Source organism: Clinocottus analis, unplaced genomic scaffold (genome assembly GCF_023055335.1).
Source record: "Clinocottus analis isolate CAN_PGR_092001 unplaced genomic scaffold, fCliAna1.0.p SCAF_23, whole genome shotgun sequence".
NCBI lineage: Eukaryota > Metazoa > Chordata > Actinopteri > Perciformes > Cottidae > Clinocottus > Clinocottus analis.
In genome coordinates, this window is record NW_027175965.1 from 5,343,594 (window position 1) to 5,360,037 (window position 16,444).

General features: G+C 42.7%; 1 protein-coding gene across 1 annotated transcript in view; it reads left to right on the forward strand.

Annotated features, from left to right (window-relative positions):
* The first annotated feature begins 397 nt into the window (after positions 1 to 397).
* The window catches only part of gpc1a (glypican 1a), a 31,670-nt gene continuing 15,623 nt past the window's right edge, over positions 398 to 16,444 (forward strand). The window contains exon 1 of the mRNA XM_068589767.1: positions 398 to 868. Within this exon, the coding sequence (XP_068445868.1) occupies positions 718 to 868 (151 nt within the window). The 5' untranslated portion in view covers positions 398 to 717. The remainder of the gene's footprint in view (positions 869 to 16,444) is intronic.

A 16,444-nucleotide genomic window follows, 5' to 3' on the forward strand; every position in this document is an offset into this window, starting at 1 on the left:
TCATTCCATTGTCCCAAAGACCGGAGAGAGAGATTTAACGGGCGGTCCTCCTTTCTGAAACCTCAGTTATTCCGGATTTATGCTCTTTTGTTCCCTTTAAACGGGACGATTTCCATAATCATGAACCGGTAGTCTACGCGTGGTGGATCTGCACCGCTTTGACTAAGCGACACCTGCTCTCTCACACACACTCTCTCACACACACACACACACACACTCTCTCTCTCTCTCTCTCTCTCTCTCACACACACACGCGCGCACTCTTTCTCTCTCTTTTGTCTCTGACATCTCTGCATCTCACAGCCAGCAGCGCTGAAGAGGAGGAAGAGGAGGAGGAGGAGGAGAGGGAGGAGGGAAGAGGAGGAGGAGGAGGAGGAGGAGCGGGGTGTACCTGACACCTACAGCCGCGCGTCGCAGCTCTTCTCCCGCAGAAACACCCAGCACTTGCCCGCCACGGGTGCCTTTTTTTTTCTTCCTCTCTCTCTCTTCTCCTTCTCTCACCAGGTTGTCCGTGCGTGAGTTCACCGCAGCTCTGTGCAGTTTGGACGGGCGACACGGCTTCTCCTGACAGACTTCAAACTCTTACACAATATATACCAAAAAAAAAAAAAAAGAAAGAAACACAACGCTGAACTCCTGCTGGATTCACTCGGACCAGAAATCTTCTGGATTTTCTGACTGACTCTTTAGAAAAAAAAAGGGACTACACTTCCAAAGATGCGTCTTCCGGTGCTTCTCGGTGTCTTGCTGTGTTGGTCCGCGGCACCGGGCCCGGTGGCCGGGGCGGACAAGAGCTGCACCGACCTGCGGCAGTTCTACACCGGGAAAGGCTTCACTCTGGTGGAGGTCCCCCAGACAGAGATCTCCGGTGAGTTTCACAGAAAAGACACACACTCACTTCGCACCACTTATTAATTATGATTTTTAAAAAAAACAAAAAAAAACAGGAAATCGCTGGCTCGCTCAATTGATGTGCTATATTGTTCTCAACGGTGAGTTTTCTCGGAAATGATGTGTTGTTGTATCACCTATCAGGCGACAGTGTAAATTTGCTGAGTGAATGCTGAAGTTTGAAGTTGCATTGCCAATGTTGTATCGTCCCGAACGGCAGGTTAGATTATATGAGGCTATATCTCATTGTATGGCTCTTATTGTGAAATTCTCTTCATACACCCCTATCCACTCCCTGAGCAATGCACCCATCCCGAGGTGTTTCCCAGTCGATGCTCTCCTCTATCTCAGGGCTTTCTGGGACATTTTCATTGTCTGCTGAAGTCCCGGGGTTGCAGATTGGTGGTGGTGGTGTGTGTGTGTGTGAGCAATGTGTCTTGTGTGGAGCTATTATGGTCTTTTCTGGGCATTTATGCCTATTTGCTGATGTTTGCACTGCAGCTGTGAACAGCTTTTCATATAAACAATAGAGGAGGACATAGATTTGCTTTCTGCCCTTGTCTGCTGCTGCAACTCCATGTTGAACCACACTACTGTGTTCTGGGACATTTTTCATTGTCTGCTCTGTTCTGGACTGCAGGTGTGGGGTGTGCATGTGTTATATATATATATATATATATATATATATATATATATATATATATATATATATATATTGTGTGTGTGTGTGTGATTCAATAAATGCTGAAATGGCCTGTTTTCCCCCCCATTTGCATAAAGTAATAATTTAGGCTAGCCTGGGGCAACATTCAATAGAAAGCAAAGCTCAGCAGGCTTGCAGGTTAACCAGCTGTCACGAAGTTGGAGACAGTAAGATTCGGGATTGTTATTCTATTCTTTTGGCTTCACTGTGGCACCTCTGTAGTCAGTCAGACAGCCATCCAACCATTCAAGCAATCATGTGTTTAATCAATCACTCAATTACCCAGTCAGTCAATTAATCAATCAGCTCAACCCTCAGTCAGTCAACCAGGCATCACGCATCAGTGTCTCGTCTCTCTGGTCGACCACTCTTCACACATACTGATTAAATTGTCCCGGCTTTAAAGGAAAGTGCAGATGGAAAATGTGGGAATGGAGTTGTTTCCCCCTTTAAAGCAATCATCAGACTCTCTGTCTCCTCCTTTGCTTCGCCTAAAGATGCACAGAGGAGGAGGAGGAGGAGGAGGAGAGGAAAGAGAGGTGAGACTGAGGTGTGTCTATGTGCTCAGCGTGTATGATCTGAAGGTCATTGTATGTCGTGTCAATGAAAATAGTCTTGTGTAGGGGTGAGCCATTAATATCGGATGTGTGAGTATGTGTGTCTGTGTGTCTGTGTCGTTGAAATAGAGACCAACAAAAAAGACAGGTTTGAGCCAAAGAAAAGTGGAGACAGAAACAGGCAGAAAAGAAACAGACAGTGAGGTGGGTTGACAAGAGACGAAGCAAGTGAGTCACTCAAGGTCTCAGTCAAACCCGACACGACTCTCTCCCTCCCTTTCCATTAAAAACTCATCTTTTATTGACAGATGAAAAACACAATGCTTCAGTCACTTGGACCTTGATCTGCTCTAGTTATTTGAGCAAGAGTTTCTCCTTCCCAGAAGCCATTAAAAAAAAACTGACAACCAGATAGGAACCGGGCCTCTTCAATCTTTCTCATCCCAGAGACCCAAGGTTGGTAAATTTAGCTTTTTCCGCTCAGGGAGAAACCGACTCTCCTGGACTCTTGTGTCGGTGTCACGCTGGAGGGGGGGTTGGTGTCGCGCAGGGTGAGGGTTCCTCTGCTTGGTGCAACCGATTCCTGTTTGAACCTGAAATGCAGATGTATTCATTGGGATGCCTTTTCTGCAGCTGCACGGCCACGAGGAGCCACACTGATCATTTAGATGATGCAACTTCATTGCTACAGTTTTAGCATCTTCACGGACAATTATTTTGGCTAACAGTTTCCATGCACGACTGTTTTTGTTTTAACTTCAAACTTCTGCTATTTTTTTTTTTCTTCTCAATGTCTCCACAGGTTCATGCTGACCTAATTAAACAAATCATTTAGCTTTGATGCCACAGCTGCCTGTCAGAACATATTAAAGGTCTTAAAACTGACAGGCAGAGGAATGCTGGATGAATTTAAGAAGATTTTAAGGGTAGGCGATATGGAATGTCTCTTTTTTTTTTTGGTCTGATTGTGCAGCTTTCCTAAGTGTCAACTCCTATGTGTCAAATCAGTGAAACATCAACATGAGAAGCCCCAAAAAAACAAAACAAATCAGTCTTGCTTGATTTCTAAATGTATTTTGATCACTCAGCAGTGTAAACACAGATATAGATTTTTCAGCCATTCCTGTATGCAGGCTCATCTTCGGAGGAGCAATCAGTTATTAATGATTTGGGACATGATCCAGCCGCTGCCAGTCAAGAGTAGTTCAGGATGAGCGTGACCTGCACAGCACAACAGCGGTCTGGAGGGTTATGTCTTACTGAGACCTGTGGGAGACAAATCCTGAATATACAGGGTACTACTCCTGGTTACTAATGGATATTGTTTGGAATTTTCTGATCTCATGACCTGCAGCTCTGTACTAGAGCAACACCTCTCTTATTATCGTAGTTTGAGAAAAATATACTTGTTTTTTCCACAAAACATGTCAAATTTTTTAGCACAGTGTTTGAAGACGACCAAGAAGTCCGTCTCTAGTTTTGACTTTCCACTGTGGACACGTGTTGCTCTGTAGTCAAACAGTGTGGAGGTCTCCTGTCTCACCATGTGTGCCTCCTGTCATTCAAACTACCCACAAACAAGAGATACAATGTCTAATAAAAGTGCTTTAACAATGAGTAATACATGACACAATTGTCGATAGAAAGTCTTGATTGTGAGCGCATTTTTCATCCATTTTTATTTTTTCAGATGAGTTCTGGTAACTATTACCTTCACTTGGACTCCTTTTATTACTACCAACAAGTATAACTTAAGGGGTGGGGAAAAAAATCGATACAGCATAGTATCGCGATATTTTGCGTGTCGATATTGTATCGATACACGGAAGCCAGGTATCGATCTTTTATGGAATCAATTCTTAATGTTTTGGTCCTAGAATAATACAATCAATTAATTTTTTTGTCTACAAAGTTTTCCTTTGGGGACAATTTGCGGTCGCAATATAGCGCAATACTCAATGTATCGCAGTATCGTGATAATATCGTATCGGGACTTAAGTATCGTGACAATATGGTATTGTAGGACCTGTGGTGATTCCCACCTCTATAAAACAGCAGTAACATCCAATCAGGGAAAAGTAATCAAAATTCTCAAACTCTACCTCTTGTTTTTCCCAACAGAAATTTGCTCGCAAGTGAATACTTACAGAAAGAAAGTATGCAACACAATATAATACAACATGTACAGACAGTCAGGATATTAAATGCATGTCATTGCAAACAGGTTGTAAGATCTATATCTGTAAGTGGATATGATTACTAGCATATTGCCAAAGTAAACATTGTGTAATTTGACAAGCAGATGCTCCTAATTCCTGGACAGACCTTTAAGAAAAAGCCTCTATTCTTCTCAACCCTTTTGTCCCATAGGTTTAACACCATGTGAATGGAAGTCGTCTTTCCTGCAGTCTGTCTTTGTGCCTGCGAGCGTTTTTTAGCTCACTCACATTGTACCTGGTCAATAGTTAAAGACTAGCTCCTCCTAGGGTGTGTGTATGTGTGTGTGTGTGTCTGTGCATGTGTGTGAATGTATGTATGTGTGTTTAAAAGTTAGTGAAAGCCAACACCTTCTCCAGGGAAGACACTTACTCTCATTCACACAAGCATTGTCCATGCAGAGAGGCACACACCCATGTGATCGTATGACACGGAGACTTTATATGTTGTATGTGCGGGTTATGTAGCACATATTGAGCCTTTGCCATGTTGCCGCTTGTTCGAAAGAACATAGAAAGAATGTGTGTCTTACATGCTGCACTGTGTTTTAGGTCAGATTACCTGCTTATGATACACTACTTGTTTGGTTACCAGTCAAAAACTGATCAGCGAGGGAGGGCTCCATTAATTTACATTCACAACATTTAAATTCCATTTCTTTAGACACACTGCGAGGAATAATTCAATACATCAATAAAGTTTCCTTCGGAATTAAGCGCATATGTTTTGACAGAAAACCAATACGAAGATGTCAGTGTGGGCTCTTGGAACTTTGCATTGATTAAATAACATTTGGTGATAGAAAAAGATCTTTTTATGGAGAATGTTTCGAGAGAAATTATGCACGCCATTTTACAACACCACTGCTAGAGGTGCATCTTGCATGTACTTTATTTTTTTACAATGAAGTGTTTTGAGTTCAAGTGCTCGGTGAGTTTCACATGTTAGGAGCCGTACATGTGAGACAATACTGGTCAGACTGGTTTTCATTTTCATCAAGCGTCCCTGCCTGAAGAGCATTTCCTTTCGGTGTGTTTTTAAGTTCATTTCACCTGTGAGAAAACCGCAACGCCACAAAGCCCGGGACAAATGCCCGCGTGAGATTTAAGCCGTACAATATTTTACCTGCTCGAGCATCCAGTGACGCTGGCACATATCTGTCCACTGTGTCTGTCGGTCCCTTGTGTGTGTGAGCGTTTATGTGTGTGTGTGTGTGTGTGAGAGAGGAAATTGATACTGTCCGTCACCTGTCACACATCACATGCTCACTCAGGCGCTCACGGCACACGCCACCGAGTGGAACGCCGGAGTCCACACACACACACACACACACATACGTATACACACACGCACACGAACACACACTCTCTCTTTATAACTTTTGCACTCGTTCCTGTCCCTTGCTGTCTGTCTTATTCCTGCTTCCAGCTCTGCGTTGCTTTCCAATACAGGCTCAGATCTATGAGAGGAGGGTTGCCTTGTGTTTGTGACAGAGTGGAGGAGGGAGGGGTAGGGGGGTTGGGAGAGGGTGTGTGTGTGTGTGTGTGTGTGTGTGGTGTGTGTGGTTGGCTAGATCTGTTAAAAGCAGACCTGTGAATCTTTCATGATGTCTGATCCAGCAACATGAGAGAGACAGACAAAGATTGAGAGGAGGACGAGGAGGAGGAGGAGGAGGAGGAGGAGGAGGGCAGAGGATGTGAGCAGAGGAGATTAGAAAGAAGAAGGGTGGAGTCTCTGTCCTCTCATCTCTTCTTCATTGACATGTGATGGATGTCGCTACAACTGGTTTGATAGTTTGATACTGATCCTGGCGTGGATGCTGCCAAAGCTATTACCCAGAATGACGCTGGAGAAAGGCCCAATAGGTTCAATTCCTCCATTGGCAACATATAATCAACTCAAAGTGATGGACGCAGGAGTCGTACAGCCCCGCTGCGTCTCCACGATGATCCCTTATTAAAGGAGCGGTAGGTAGAGGGGGAAAAAAGCACCAAGGAGCAAAAGCACAGACCGTTCGATGGCTTAACATCAATCTTTGCACCTCAAATCAATGAGGTACAAACCAGCATTGTCTCTCGATAACCTCCGCCTCCCTCTCCCCGCTCTGGTTCACACCTCTCCTCCTTGTTCTCTCTCCTCACTTTGAATGTTTCCTTCCTCCTTCTGATCAGCAGCTATTTTTACTTCCTCCTCCTTCTGCTCCTCCTCCTCCTCCTCTTCATTCTCCTCCTTCTCCTCCTCCCGCTCCTCCTCCTTCCTCCTCCCAGTCTTCCTCTTCTCATCTTTCTCCCCCTCTCGGGGAGTCGAGCGTCGTCCATCTGTTTTCCAAATGAAAAGATGCACAGTTTGTTTGATGTGGTTGACTCGGTGGTTGCTTGGTTGCTTTATGAGTCAACGCTCTTCATACATATGCTCCACAGGGCCCAATACACTGTATGTTTGTGTGTGTGTGTGTGTGTGTGTGTGTGTGTGTGTGTGTGTGTGTGTGTGTGTGTGTGTGTGTGTGTGTGTGTGTGTGATAAAGATTTATTGGTGGAACCTTCATTTACATAATGAAATGACATGGTGCAGAACTGGTTATACTGGTGGTTTCTGAGCTGATTCTTCAGTTGATTCAATCAAATAGCATGTCCATTCAATAATGGTAGTGGATCAAATAAAAAAATCTATATATAAATAATAAATCATAATAATAATATAAAAATATGAAAGCTAACAAAATGTGCATAGATACTGGTCATTATCTACATCTGATAAATAAGAATAATGAACTGAGTTTCATCAAGTAATAGACTGCAAACATGCTATATAGTGATATATAATTTCACTCTTAGTTGAAGCATTTCTAACAACCTCTTATGACGGTGAATCGACAGGACGGAGTGGAGAAGTGTCGGCTTAGTGCGTTCACTCGCCGTCGCAGCTCTGCTTATTAACTGCCATGCGATGGTGGTTTGTAATTTGGGGAAGGACACGAGTGCAGTCTCCTCAGAGGGTTATCTACTGGCAGGATGAGAGGATGAGAGAATGTAGCGAGGCTTTACAAAGTCTCTGACGGCCTGATTTATTTTAATTGGTTATTACAAGGATTGATATCCATTGTTGTGATTCAAGTCTTGAGCAGACTAAACGTCGATACTATTTAACACAATCCAGTTTTCCATGACATTGATTCTTCGTATGTCATAAACTGATTCTGTTTGATTGTATTGTATAAATACACACTCAGTTGCCAGTATATTAGGTACACCGAGCTAAAACTGATGCAGTGTAATACAACTCTCCTGACATAAATCTTACTTTCATGAAGGAGGATTTGTTGCAGGACACAAAGAGATGTTCCTGTTATTCAGCCTGCCCTCATTGATATAAATGGGGTGGGAAAAATTAAAGAAAAACCTGCTAGAAACACCTCTGTTTCAATGAAAACCAACACATATGACCGTTCAGATTTGTTGCAGGACTTCTGCGTTAGCTTTAGTTCAGTGTACCTGATGAACTGGCCACCACGTGTTGGTTATATATCATATATTTTAGTGAAGTGATGTTTTATGAATCTTCCAGATCAATAGAGTCGGTTTGCTGATCATTTGTGAAGAATGCAAATAATGTTAATAACATTCATCGAGTCAAACATCAATGCATTGCAGCCGCTCATGTGAATATCAAGCTGCTGCTGCTGCTGCTGCAACACAAAGTAAAGACTGTTGAAAGTGAACCGATTGAAAAGGGCTTAAAATCAATAAAGAAAAATCTAATTTGTCAAGTTAAACCATGAAAAGGACCATAAAACTTAATGTCCTCACATGGGAATTTGCATTCAATCTGCAGCCAAGAATGTGTATCGGTCCAATTAGACTCAGCATGTAGAATGAGGGGGCTGGGTGGCTGTACTGTACAGCCACCAGGGGAGTCATTACATTATTACCGCTAATCACAGAGCTTGTAAGTATTTTCCTCAAAAACCCCAGCAGGGATTTTTGATCCGTTTTATAGCTTGAGCGGTCGCTGTAGAAGGAAATATAAAACAACTGAGTGCTTTGGTAGAATAGAGGATGTTTTTCTGTCACGTGCATGCACAGATAGCACTGATAGGATCACTGACCGCTGGCCGGTGTCATCAGAGGCCGAGCCCATCGATGATTGGGCCTCTGTGGCCGGTGTTTCTGTCACGGCTCGACGAGCTAACCTGTTTCCAATAGCAACACAGGGCAGTGATCATGATACATTGCAAGTTAGTGGGAGTGACGAGATGATGGATTATAATGTTGATGAGTTTATCTCCAAAGCCAGATCCATAGAGGATCATATCATGCTAAAGAATATAGAGAACATGTCAGTCAATCCCGTATCTCGCGGTGTGTGTTTTTTTATGTTCTCACGTGTGTCTCAGCTAGAAGCCGATAATTAAACGTGTTTTTATTAAAAATCCAAATTTCATGCACATCTGCCGTGTTTTTGTTTCTATGAGCTTTACTGTGCTCTGTGTAATTCCCCTCTTACTTTTCTTTCCATTTTTTATTATTATTTTAACCTCCTGAGTGTTGGCTCAGAGGCTATTTCATGTTGTTCTTTATTGTTATTTTCACATTTCTGCTCATTTTATTAGATAGTTTTCCGTTGGGAGCGACAGAGGAGTTTATTCGATAGAGGTGGTGAACTGCATTAAAAACGTCTCCTCGGCTCATAACATTTGAAAGACGCATTGTGCGTTATGTCCTGATGATGCACTCGGGTGTTTTTTAAACGTTTTACATTCTGCGCAGTAAATCCAACATAGTTCTTAAAAAGCCTTGCCCAAAGGCACCATGGGAGACATAATGATACATTTCTGTGAATAGACTTCCAAGCGAAAGAAGAAGCGCTCCTTGTGAAATTTAAATATCTGCTTTTGCATTTTCCCAACTTTTCTTTTCCATCTTGTGAGACGTTGTCATTTCTATAGTTACGCTAGGCAGCAGTCAAACCGACACTGATTATCTGCTGTACATTTGAACCTTCCTTTGACAAACCCGCATGTTTTGTCATGAATTACGACAACTCTAAAGCCAATGGTGATGTGTTCGTATCCTCCAGAGCAACATCCTAACCTCTAATGAAACAGGATGCTTGTTGTTCATTAGCATGCCAATATCATAACTCATAAAGTGCTAAACTGGTTTGCTGTTGTATTGCAGCACACTTAAAGATCCAGTCCCTACAAATCATATCCATATTGGACAATTCTTTACCTCGTTGTTGACGTTCAATGCCAAACTTTACCAATAAATGATGCAATCTCAACTGGCAAAGTAGCCATGGAGTACATTTTAATAACAGCTCTAACTGCAAATAGTCAGATAGTTCTTGTTTGAAATGATAATCCCCTTTTTTACAACTGCGTGAGAGTTCCAGATGTGTTTGTGTGTTATACATCAAAGGCTACAATAGAGTTTCAAAAGTGCAGAACGCTGTCATTTCTTTAGTCAAATGTGCGCAACACATTTCTGTCCAGCTCCCTCCAAAATCCCGTGTCCGTCCCTCCCAGCAGCTCTAATCAGGCGGCGAGTGCCAAACGCATTCAGTTTCTCCACTGTTCTGACATTGAAGTCTTGACCTGGAAACGGCTGACCTCGGGGCTGTGACCTAATGTTCCCCCCTCGACTGCAGAGATTTGATGCTCCCTGCTGAGAAAGAGCAGGGACGGGGAATCTGCCTCTGATGTGGCCCCATTACCCCTCATCTCATTTCACACACATTCACACACTCTCTCTATTTGCTGCCTCACCGTCCCCAACACCACCACCACCACCACCACCACCAGCAGCAGCAACAGCAGCACTGTGCATTTGGATTAGAGCCTAATGTCTAATCTTCTGCTAATCCCGGCCTGATAATCTATGTGTTAACAGTTTTTCAGCTCACAGCATGCCAGTTAATGCACTGACCTTGCCAGCGAGGGAATAACACACTCTCTCCCTGAGTAATTGCATATTTGTTTCTGTCTGTTTGACCCTTCGGCATGTTTATTTTTGCAGAAACACTCATTATTTCATATAAATCTCTTTATGATTCATCACAGGGCAGGACAATCTCTTGTTACGGTGAACTGTAAACAAGGACTAATCCCAGCAGTCAAAGATAGCTGATTGATCCTTGACTTATCCACATACTCGCACAAACGTGCACCGTCAGACACCGGCTCTCCGCGGCATGGCACACATCAGTTGGCACTTTTTTTTTCCAGACTGAGTGAAGGGAAGTCAAAGTAGTAGTTAGTTTAAGAGCCTTTAACTACTCCCAGAAATAACATAGAATTATTGTATTATATGGCGAAGTTGGTGCCATGGGAATACCCACACACACACACACATGCACACGCACACACAGATACACACACGCACACACTTGCTGGGCAGCAGACAGGGCTGGACTGTGGGGCGGTGAAGTATTTTTAGTTCAGTAATTGTATAAAATAAGGAAAGGTTCACCCAAAACACTGGTAGCCTACACCTCCCTCTCCTCCGCGCTCTGCCTTTTAACTCCGTCGTTCACCCTTTCATTCCTTTTTTATTTCATTTTATAAGTCTTGTCTCAAGACCTTAATAGAATCAGCAATTACATTTTTTATTGCGCCGTGTTGCATGTTTGTTTTTTTTCTCATTAAACTTCCCTATATTGAGGACAATAAACACAGTATTTCATATATATTGACCACAGTTAATGCGTTTTATAAAGAATGAGCAAAGCAAGAGGTGGCACTTAAAAAGTACTCGCGTCCACCGCTTTGATTCAGGCTGAAATATCTCAAAATAGCATCCTCTTGTGAGAATGTTAGCATCCCGATGTTAGCATAGAGCTGCTAGCATGACTGAAGACTCTTAGAGTTGCTGAATGAAAGCTGCAACTAACGATGATTTTCAGTATCAATTTATCTGACCATAATGTTCTCGATTATTTGACTAATCCTGTAGTTTTTGAAACATAAAAAAAACAACAAAATACTGCAAAGCCTGTGCAGCATGTGAGCCGCGCAGCAGTCTTCCGTGTGTCACGACAGGATGCTAAAGGTGCTAAAGGTAAATTTTCTTTCAGACACACCATGAGATGAATGTGGGATTTCAAAGTATTAATTTCACGATCACGTAAAACAAAGAGCAAAAATTAACACTCACATCGGAGGATTTGAATCAGATTAATTAATGATCAACGTATTGACTTGAAGCACAATTTGCATCGGCAAGAGTCTTGGACAGTATTCTTCGCGGTAAACATGCACATATCGATATGAGCCGCAAGACAAGCGGCCTCATTGATCTGCGTGTTGACCGGCGCTTCCAACAGCTCTGCTTGTGACCGTGATGAACTGTCACAAACTGCAGTGTCAGTCATTTTTTTTGTGATGATGGAGAATCGTGTTCAATGAAGTGTCGATCAATTACGCAGTCACTTGTGAGAAACTGTGAATAAATAAGCTCCAAAAAAACACAGCGAAAAGATGTGAGCTTGAGATTTATTAGACACTTAAAAGTAGATTACAGCTTTATAACTTACTCCATTTCCCCTTCTCCTCTCTCTCTCTCTCTCTGCTTTCTCTTCAGTCTCCACCGATGCTCTTTCTCTCCCGCCTCTCCCTCTCCTTTCATTTCCATTTTATTGCATTCTCATCCCTCCATCTCTCTCCCCTTTCATCAGTACAGCTCCCCTCCTCCCCCTTCGCCTTTCGCTGGATAGTAAAAAGGTAAAAGTGTACTTTGGGAGGAAGGCCATGTGGAACGTTAAATCACATCCAGGTGCCCTTAAGAGAGTGCGACACGGAAACACACACACACATACACACTAAGGCACCGTCAGCCCCTCATTTAGGTAGCAGTAATTTGCCGCAGTAAGTGACAGGGTTATTGTAAGACGCTCATTAAGAAAGGGAAGCAGTGAATAAACGTCTGACTGAAGGGAATAAATTCAAACCAGTGCACCACTTTTACTGCTCAGCAATAAGCCGCTTTGATGTGGTGTGTCATGGCAGCGCTGGGGCAGACTCAGGGTGTGTGTGTGTGTGTCAGCTGTAGTCATGTACTTTAAGAATGATTTTACATTTTACATGTGATGTGATCACAGTATAGCGTGTCATCTGTTCGCCCTGCGGGTATCATGTATGTGTGTGCACTGGACTGTGAGTATTTGTCTGTCCTTACAGCTCCAAGGGGTCAGAGGTCAGATCAGTTACCACGAGCCGGACTGTTACTGCGGTAACACAGTGGAGGGTCACTTCCCATGGCAAACTTTCATCTCAGCAGGAGAGAGGGAGGAACAAAGAGTAAGAGGGATGGGTGGGAGACATGAAGGGAAATAAAATGACTGGATCGAACTCGGAGGGAGAAACATAAAAGAAAGTGCAAAGGTGGCTTGTTATGTTGGCTGTCTAGTCATACTCCATCATATGGGACATTGAATGACATTGAACATGGATTACTTCAATGATTATTATAACCATCAATGTATTTCACACTAAAAAAATGGTTTGGACTGACATATCTCTGAATTACCATGAACCTTTGTCCAAACACTACTACTTTCGGTGGCGATCCCCTAATTTCCCCCCTTTTTTTTGGTTTTAAGTGAAACGTCTCAGCAACTATCCGACTGATAAATGAGATGCAGATACAAGTAATTACTGAGAACTGATCATGCAGTAGCAAAAGGGCAACAAACTGGTTGTAAACGAGCCAAACTCTTTTTCCAGATGATCAAAAACATTTTTTTAAAGGTGAAACTAAAAGTTACCGCCTGCTTAATGTGGAGTTTTGTTAAAAATACGTTGAACAATCTGAGCGTCTGTATTTCTTGCTGACTTATCGGCAAACTGAATTATTTTTGCGATATTGCCACGTTTCCAGATCCTTGCAATAAACCAGGTGATCACAGTGTTAGTAACTCCGATAGAAATGATGAAAAGTGTGACTGATGTTGGAATAAACCAGAATTATCACTGAGGGTCCTTGTTTCGTTCTTTTAAACGGACAACAGTGACGCTTCACCCTGCAGGAAAGCTGTTTGTCAAATTCCAATTTCATTCCTTTGTCAGCAGCTGAAACAGGTTGAGCAACGGTCTAACATCTGGAAACTAGTGATTGGAGAGACTTCAGTTATGCTTTACAGTGTGCTGATTCAGCAGTGTGTACTGTCCGACCTCTGAGAAAGATCGCTCTGCCGTGGTGGACAGGTTATGTGTGATGGAGCACTTCTGTGGCTGAGGGTGTAATTGGATTTACACGTCTCATTTAACCTGCTCGACAATCCCAGATATTAGAAACAACGCTTGAGTTTCTCAAGTAAAACCGAATTGATCTTGTATTTTTCATAGACTTTCATTACTGTGCAAACAAAAACAACTTCCAACGGGTTCGGCAAAGTTCAGCCATTCCGATACTTTAATATGATGAGTTATAATTGCAAAGTCTGGCCGCTTTCAAGGTTTCGTCTTCACTCAAAACATCAGGGAATAAATTAGGATCTTCATTTTGTTTTTGCAGCGATCCACAGCTTCTGAAGCACAACAACTGATGTGTTAATGGCTTTACAGCACATACTAAACGCTGTGATGTTCGTGTGTGTGTGTGTGTGTGTGTGTGTGTCTGTGTGTGTGTGTGTGTGCATGTCTATGTTTTAAAAAGATAAGAGATTATCTTGTGCGTACATTCCTTCGAGCGTAACCTACAGCCTCAGGGTATTATGTCTGTAACATTAAACGTCTTTCAACCTTTCTGTTTGTGTGTGTGTGTGTGTGTGTGTGTGTGTGTGTGTGTGTTGATGGTTAAAAGCTTACACATACCATTTCAGTAACTGGTGTGCGTTTGTTCTGAAATATAGCGACCTGATCTTTTTAATTGTGTGTCTGGTGACCCTGATCCACCTAATCGAGGCCACAAGGAGAGCCACGTGTGTGTGTGTGTGTGTGTGTGTGTGTGTGTTCTGTTAAGCTCCCATTTCGTTACGGAAATGGGCCCCTTTCCTCGTAATGTTAATCTTACCCTGTATAAATTCTAATGTATGTATAGTGGTTTATGATTCAATGAGGAGATAAACCGAGTAAACTCAACCACGGTAAGATGTTGAGGACACAAACCAGAAATAGCTGAATCATTATAGTGATTAAAAAAAGAGCAACATAGTGTCTTTTGGGAAGTAAACTGAAACATAGAGTGTATTATTGCGCAGTTTACCTGCAATATGCCTAAGGTTCAGAGCAGTTTTGTTGCCATTTGGTTTTAATGGTTTTGTGTCAGTAATTAAACAAGTAGGATGCTGATGATTGTTATCATTCACTTTCTTTCTTTCTCCTTGCGTTATCTCTGAGGAATCCTAATTAACAAGATATAACTGATTTGTTTAATCCACACAAAACAGTAATATCAAAGTGATAATGTGTGGTTTTAGTGGGAGCCGAGCTATAAAGCTTTGTGCTAAACAAGGTAATTGCCTCCTCTGAATCTGTATGAAATGCAAAGACATGAGAGTGATTTTGATCTTATCATCCAACACACCCTTCCTAATAACAGATGACAAATGAGTAGTGTATTAAAAATGCAGATGTCTCTGATGATAATTGCAGTTACTTCATCTCAGTGGAACTACTGCAGATTGATCCGGACTTTCCTTTGAATTGGGCTCTGAAACAATTCTCTTGAACTCAGCCACAGAGAAAGTGTGACATTTTTGCAAACACGTTCCAGTCCACGGTGATTGCTGGACCGAGATGTGTGAAGTCAGCTTGCCATGTCATGCTGGAAAGATAAACAACCCCCCCAAAAAAATCTTCCCATGAATATTAAAAATTCAATTTGCCGCGGGGGAAAATACCAACTATCAGTCAGCAGCATGCCACCATGTGTCAGACAGAGGCACAAAGACGGCTGCTGTCAAACGTTGTAATCAATTCCTGTATCTTTTATTGAATCTGGGTGTTACCAAAACTAGAATAGTTCACATGTTTGAGAGTTTCGTGGAGTTTCGTGGATGTTTCTCCCGCACGAGAGGCAGAAAGCAGAGCGAGTTGGTTCGGATTCAGCTCCCTCGCGACGCAGCTGGCCGGCTTCCTGTCGGCCCTGCGTCGCGCTGCCAGCTACCTGTTCACCTGCTTGGCACACGTGCTGATTGCCGGCTCGCTTGTTGAGACGGGCTCAGGTATGTCGGGTCTGCCACAAGGAATGCAGCGAATAAAAGGGAGAGGGAGCAGGAGGGTGTGACAGGGGAGAGAAGAAAGTGAGCGGCAGATGCTTTTGATCGGGGAAAAAAAAGAGGAAATTAATGGCCAGGCAGTGTTGTCTTGATGTGGTCTCCATGGAGACCTTCATAAGTTGTTAAACGTCTGCGGGCAAAACCAAAAACAAGTTTCCAATTAAATGGATTCACTAATGATTAAGTGCAAAAAACGCCTCGCAGCAGAGCGAGGTTCTGCAGTTGCTCTGAAGCAGCACTTAACTCCAGGAGGGCTGTGGGAAAACTGTGATCTTGGCACAATATCCCGCATCTAATGAATTCATACCCATAAATATTACATCAGACAGCTCCACATAATCAATACTAGAGAATTTACCTCATCAGGATTTGTGCCAGTCTAACGAGGTGAATAAACTATTTTCGTCCAATAATAAGCAGGGTGATCTGAGTTTTAATAGATTTTGCCTCCACTACATCCTTGACTCCTTGAGTTTATGGAAAGCAGATTGAGGTCATGAGGTTGTTGGTTTGAGCCGGTGAGCTGCTGGTAAAAATGTAAGAGGAGAAAGCGAGAGCACTGTGGCCAAAAATAGACGAATGTGATTGAACTAAGGAGCACTCAGGGTTGATTGTGATGATGATTATATAAAGAGAAGCAGAATCGTATTGGAAAGGAGCCCAGTTGACCTTTCCCGGATACATAAATGTTTAAAATATGAACAGGCAATGACTGTACAATAGGTTTTTAAGTTCGATTAGTTCTTGTTACGTTTGTGTCTTCGACACACTTTTTTTTGGCAGCAGCGTCAAATTCACATCAGGCAGAGGTGAGACACTCACTGCGTTCTGAAGAACACACTTCTAGTGCAGCTCTGTG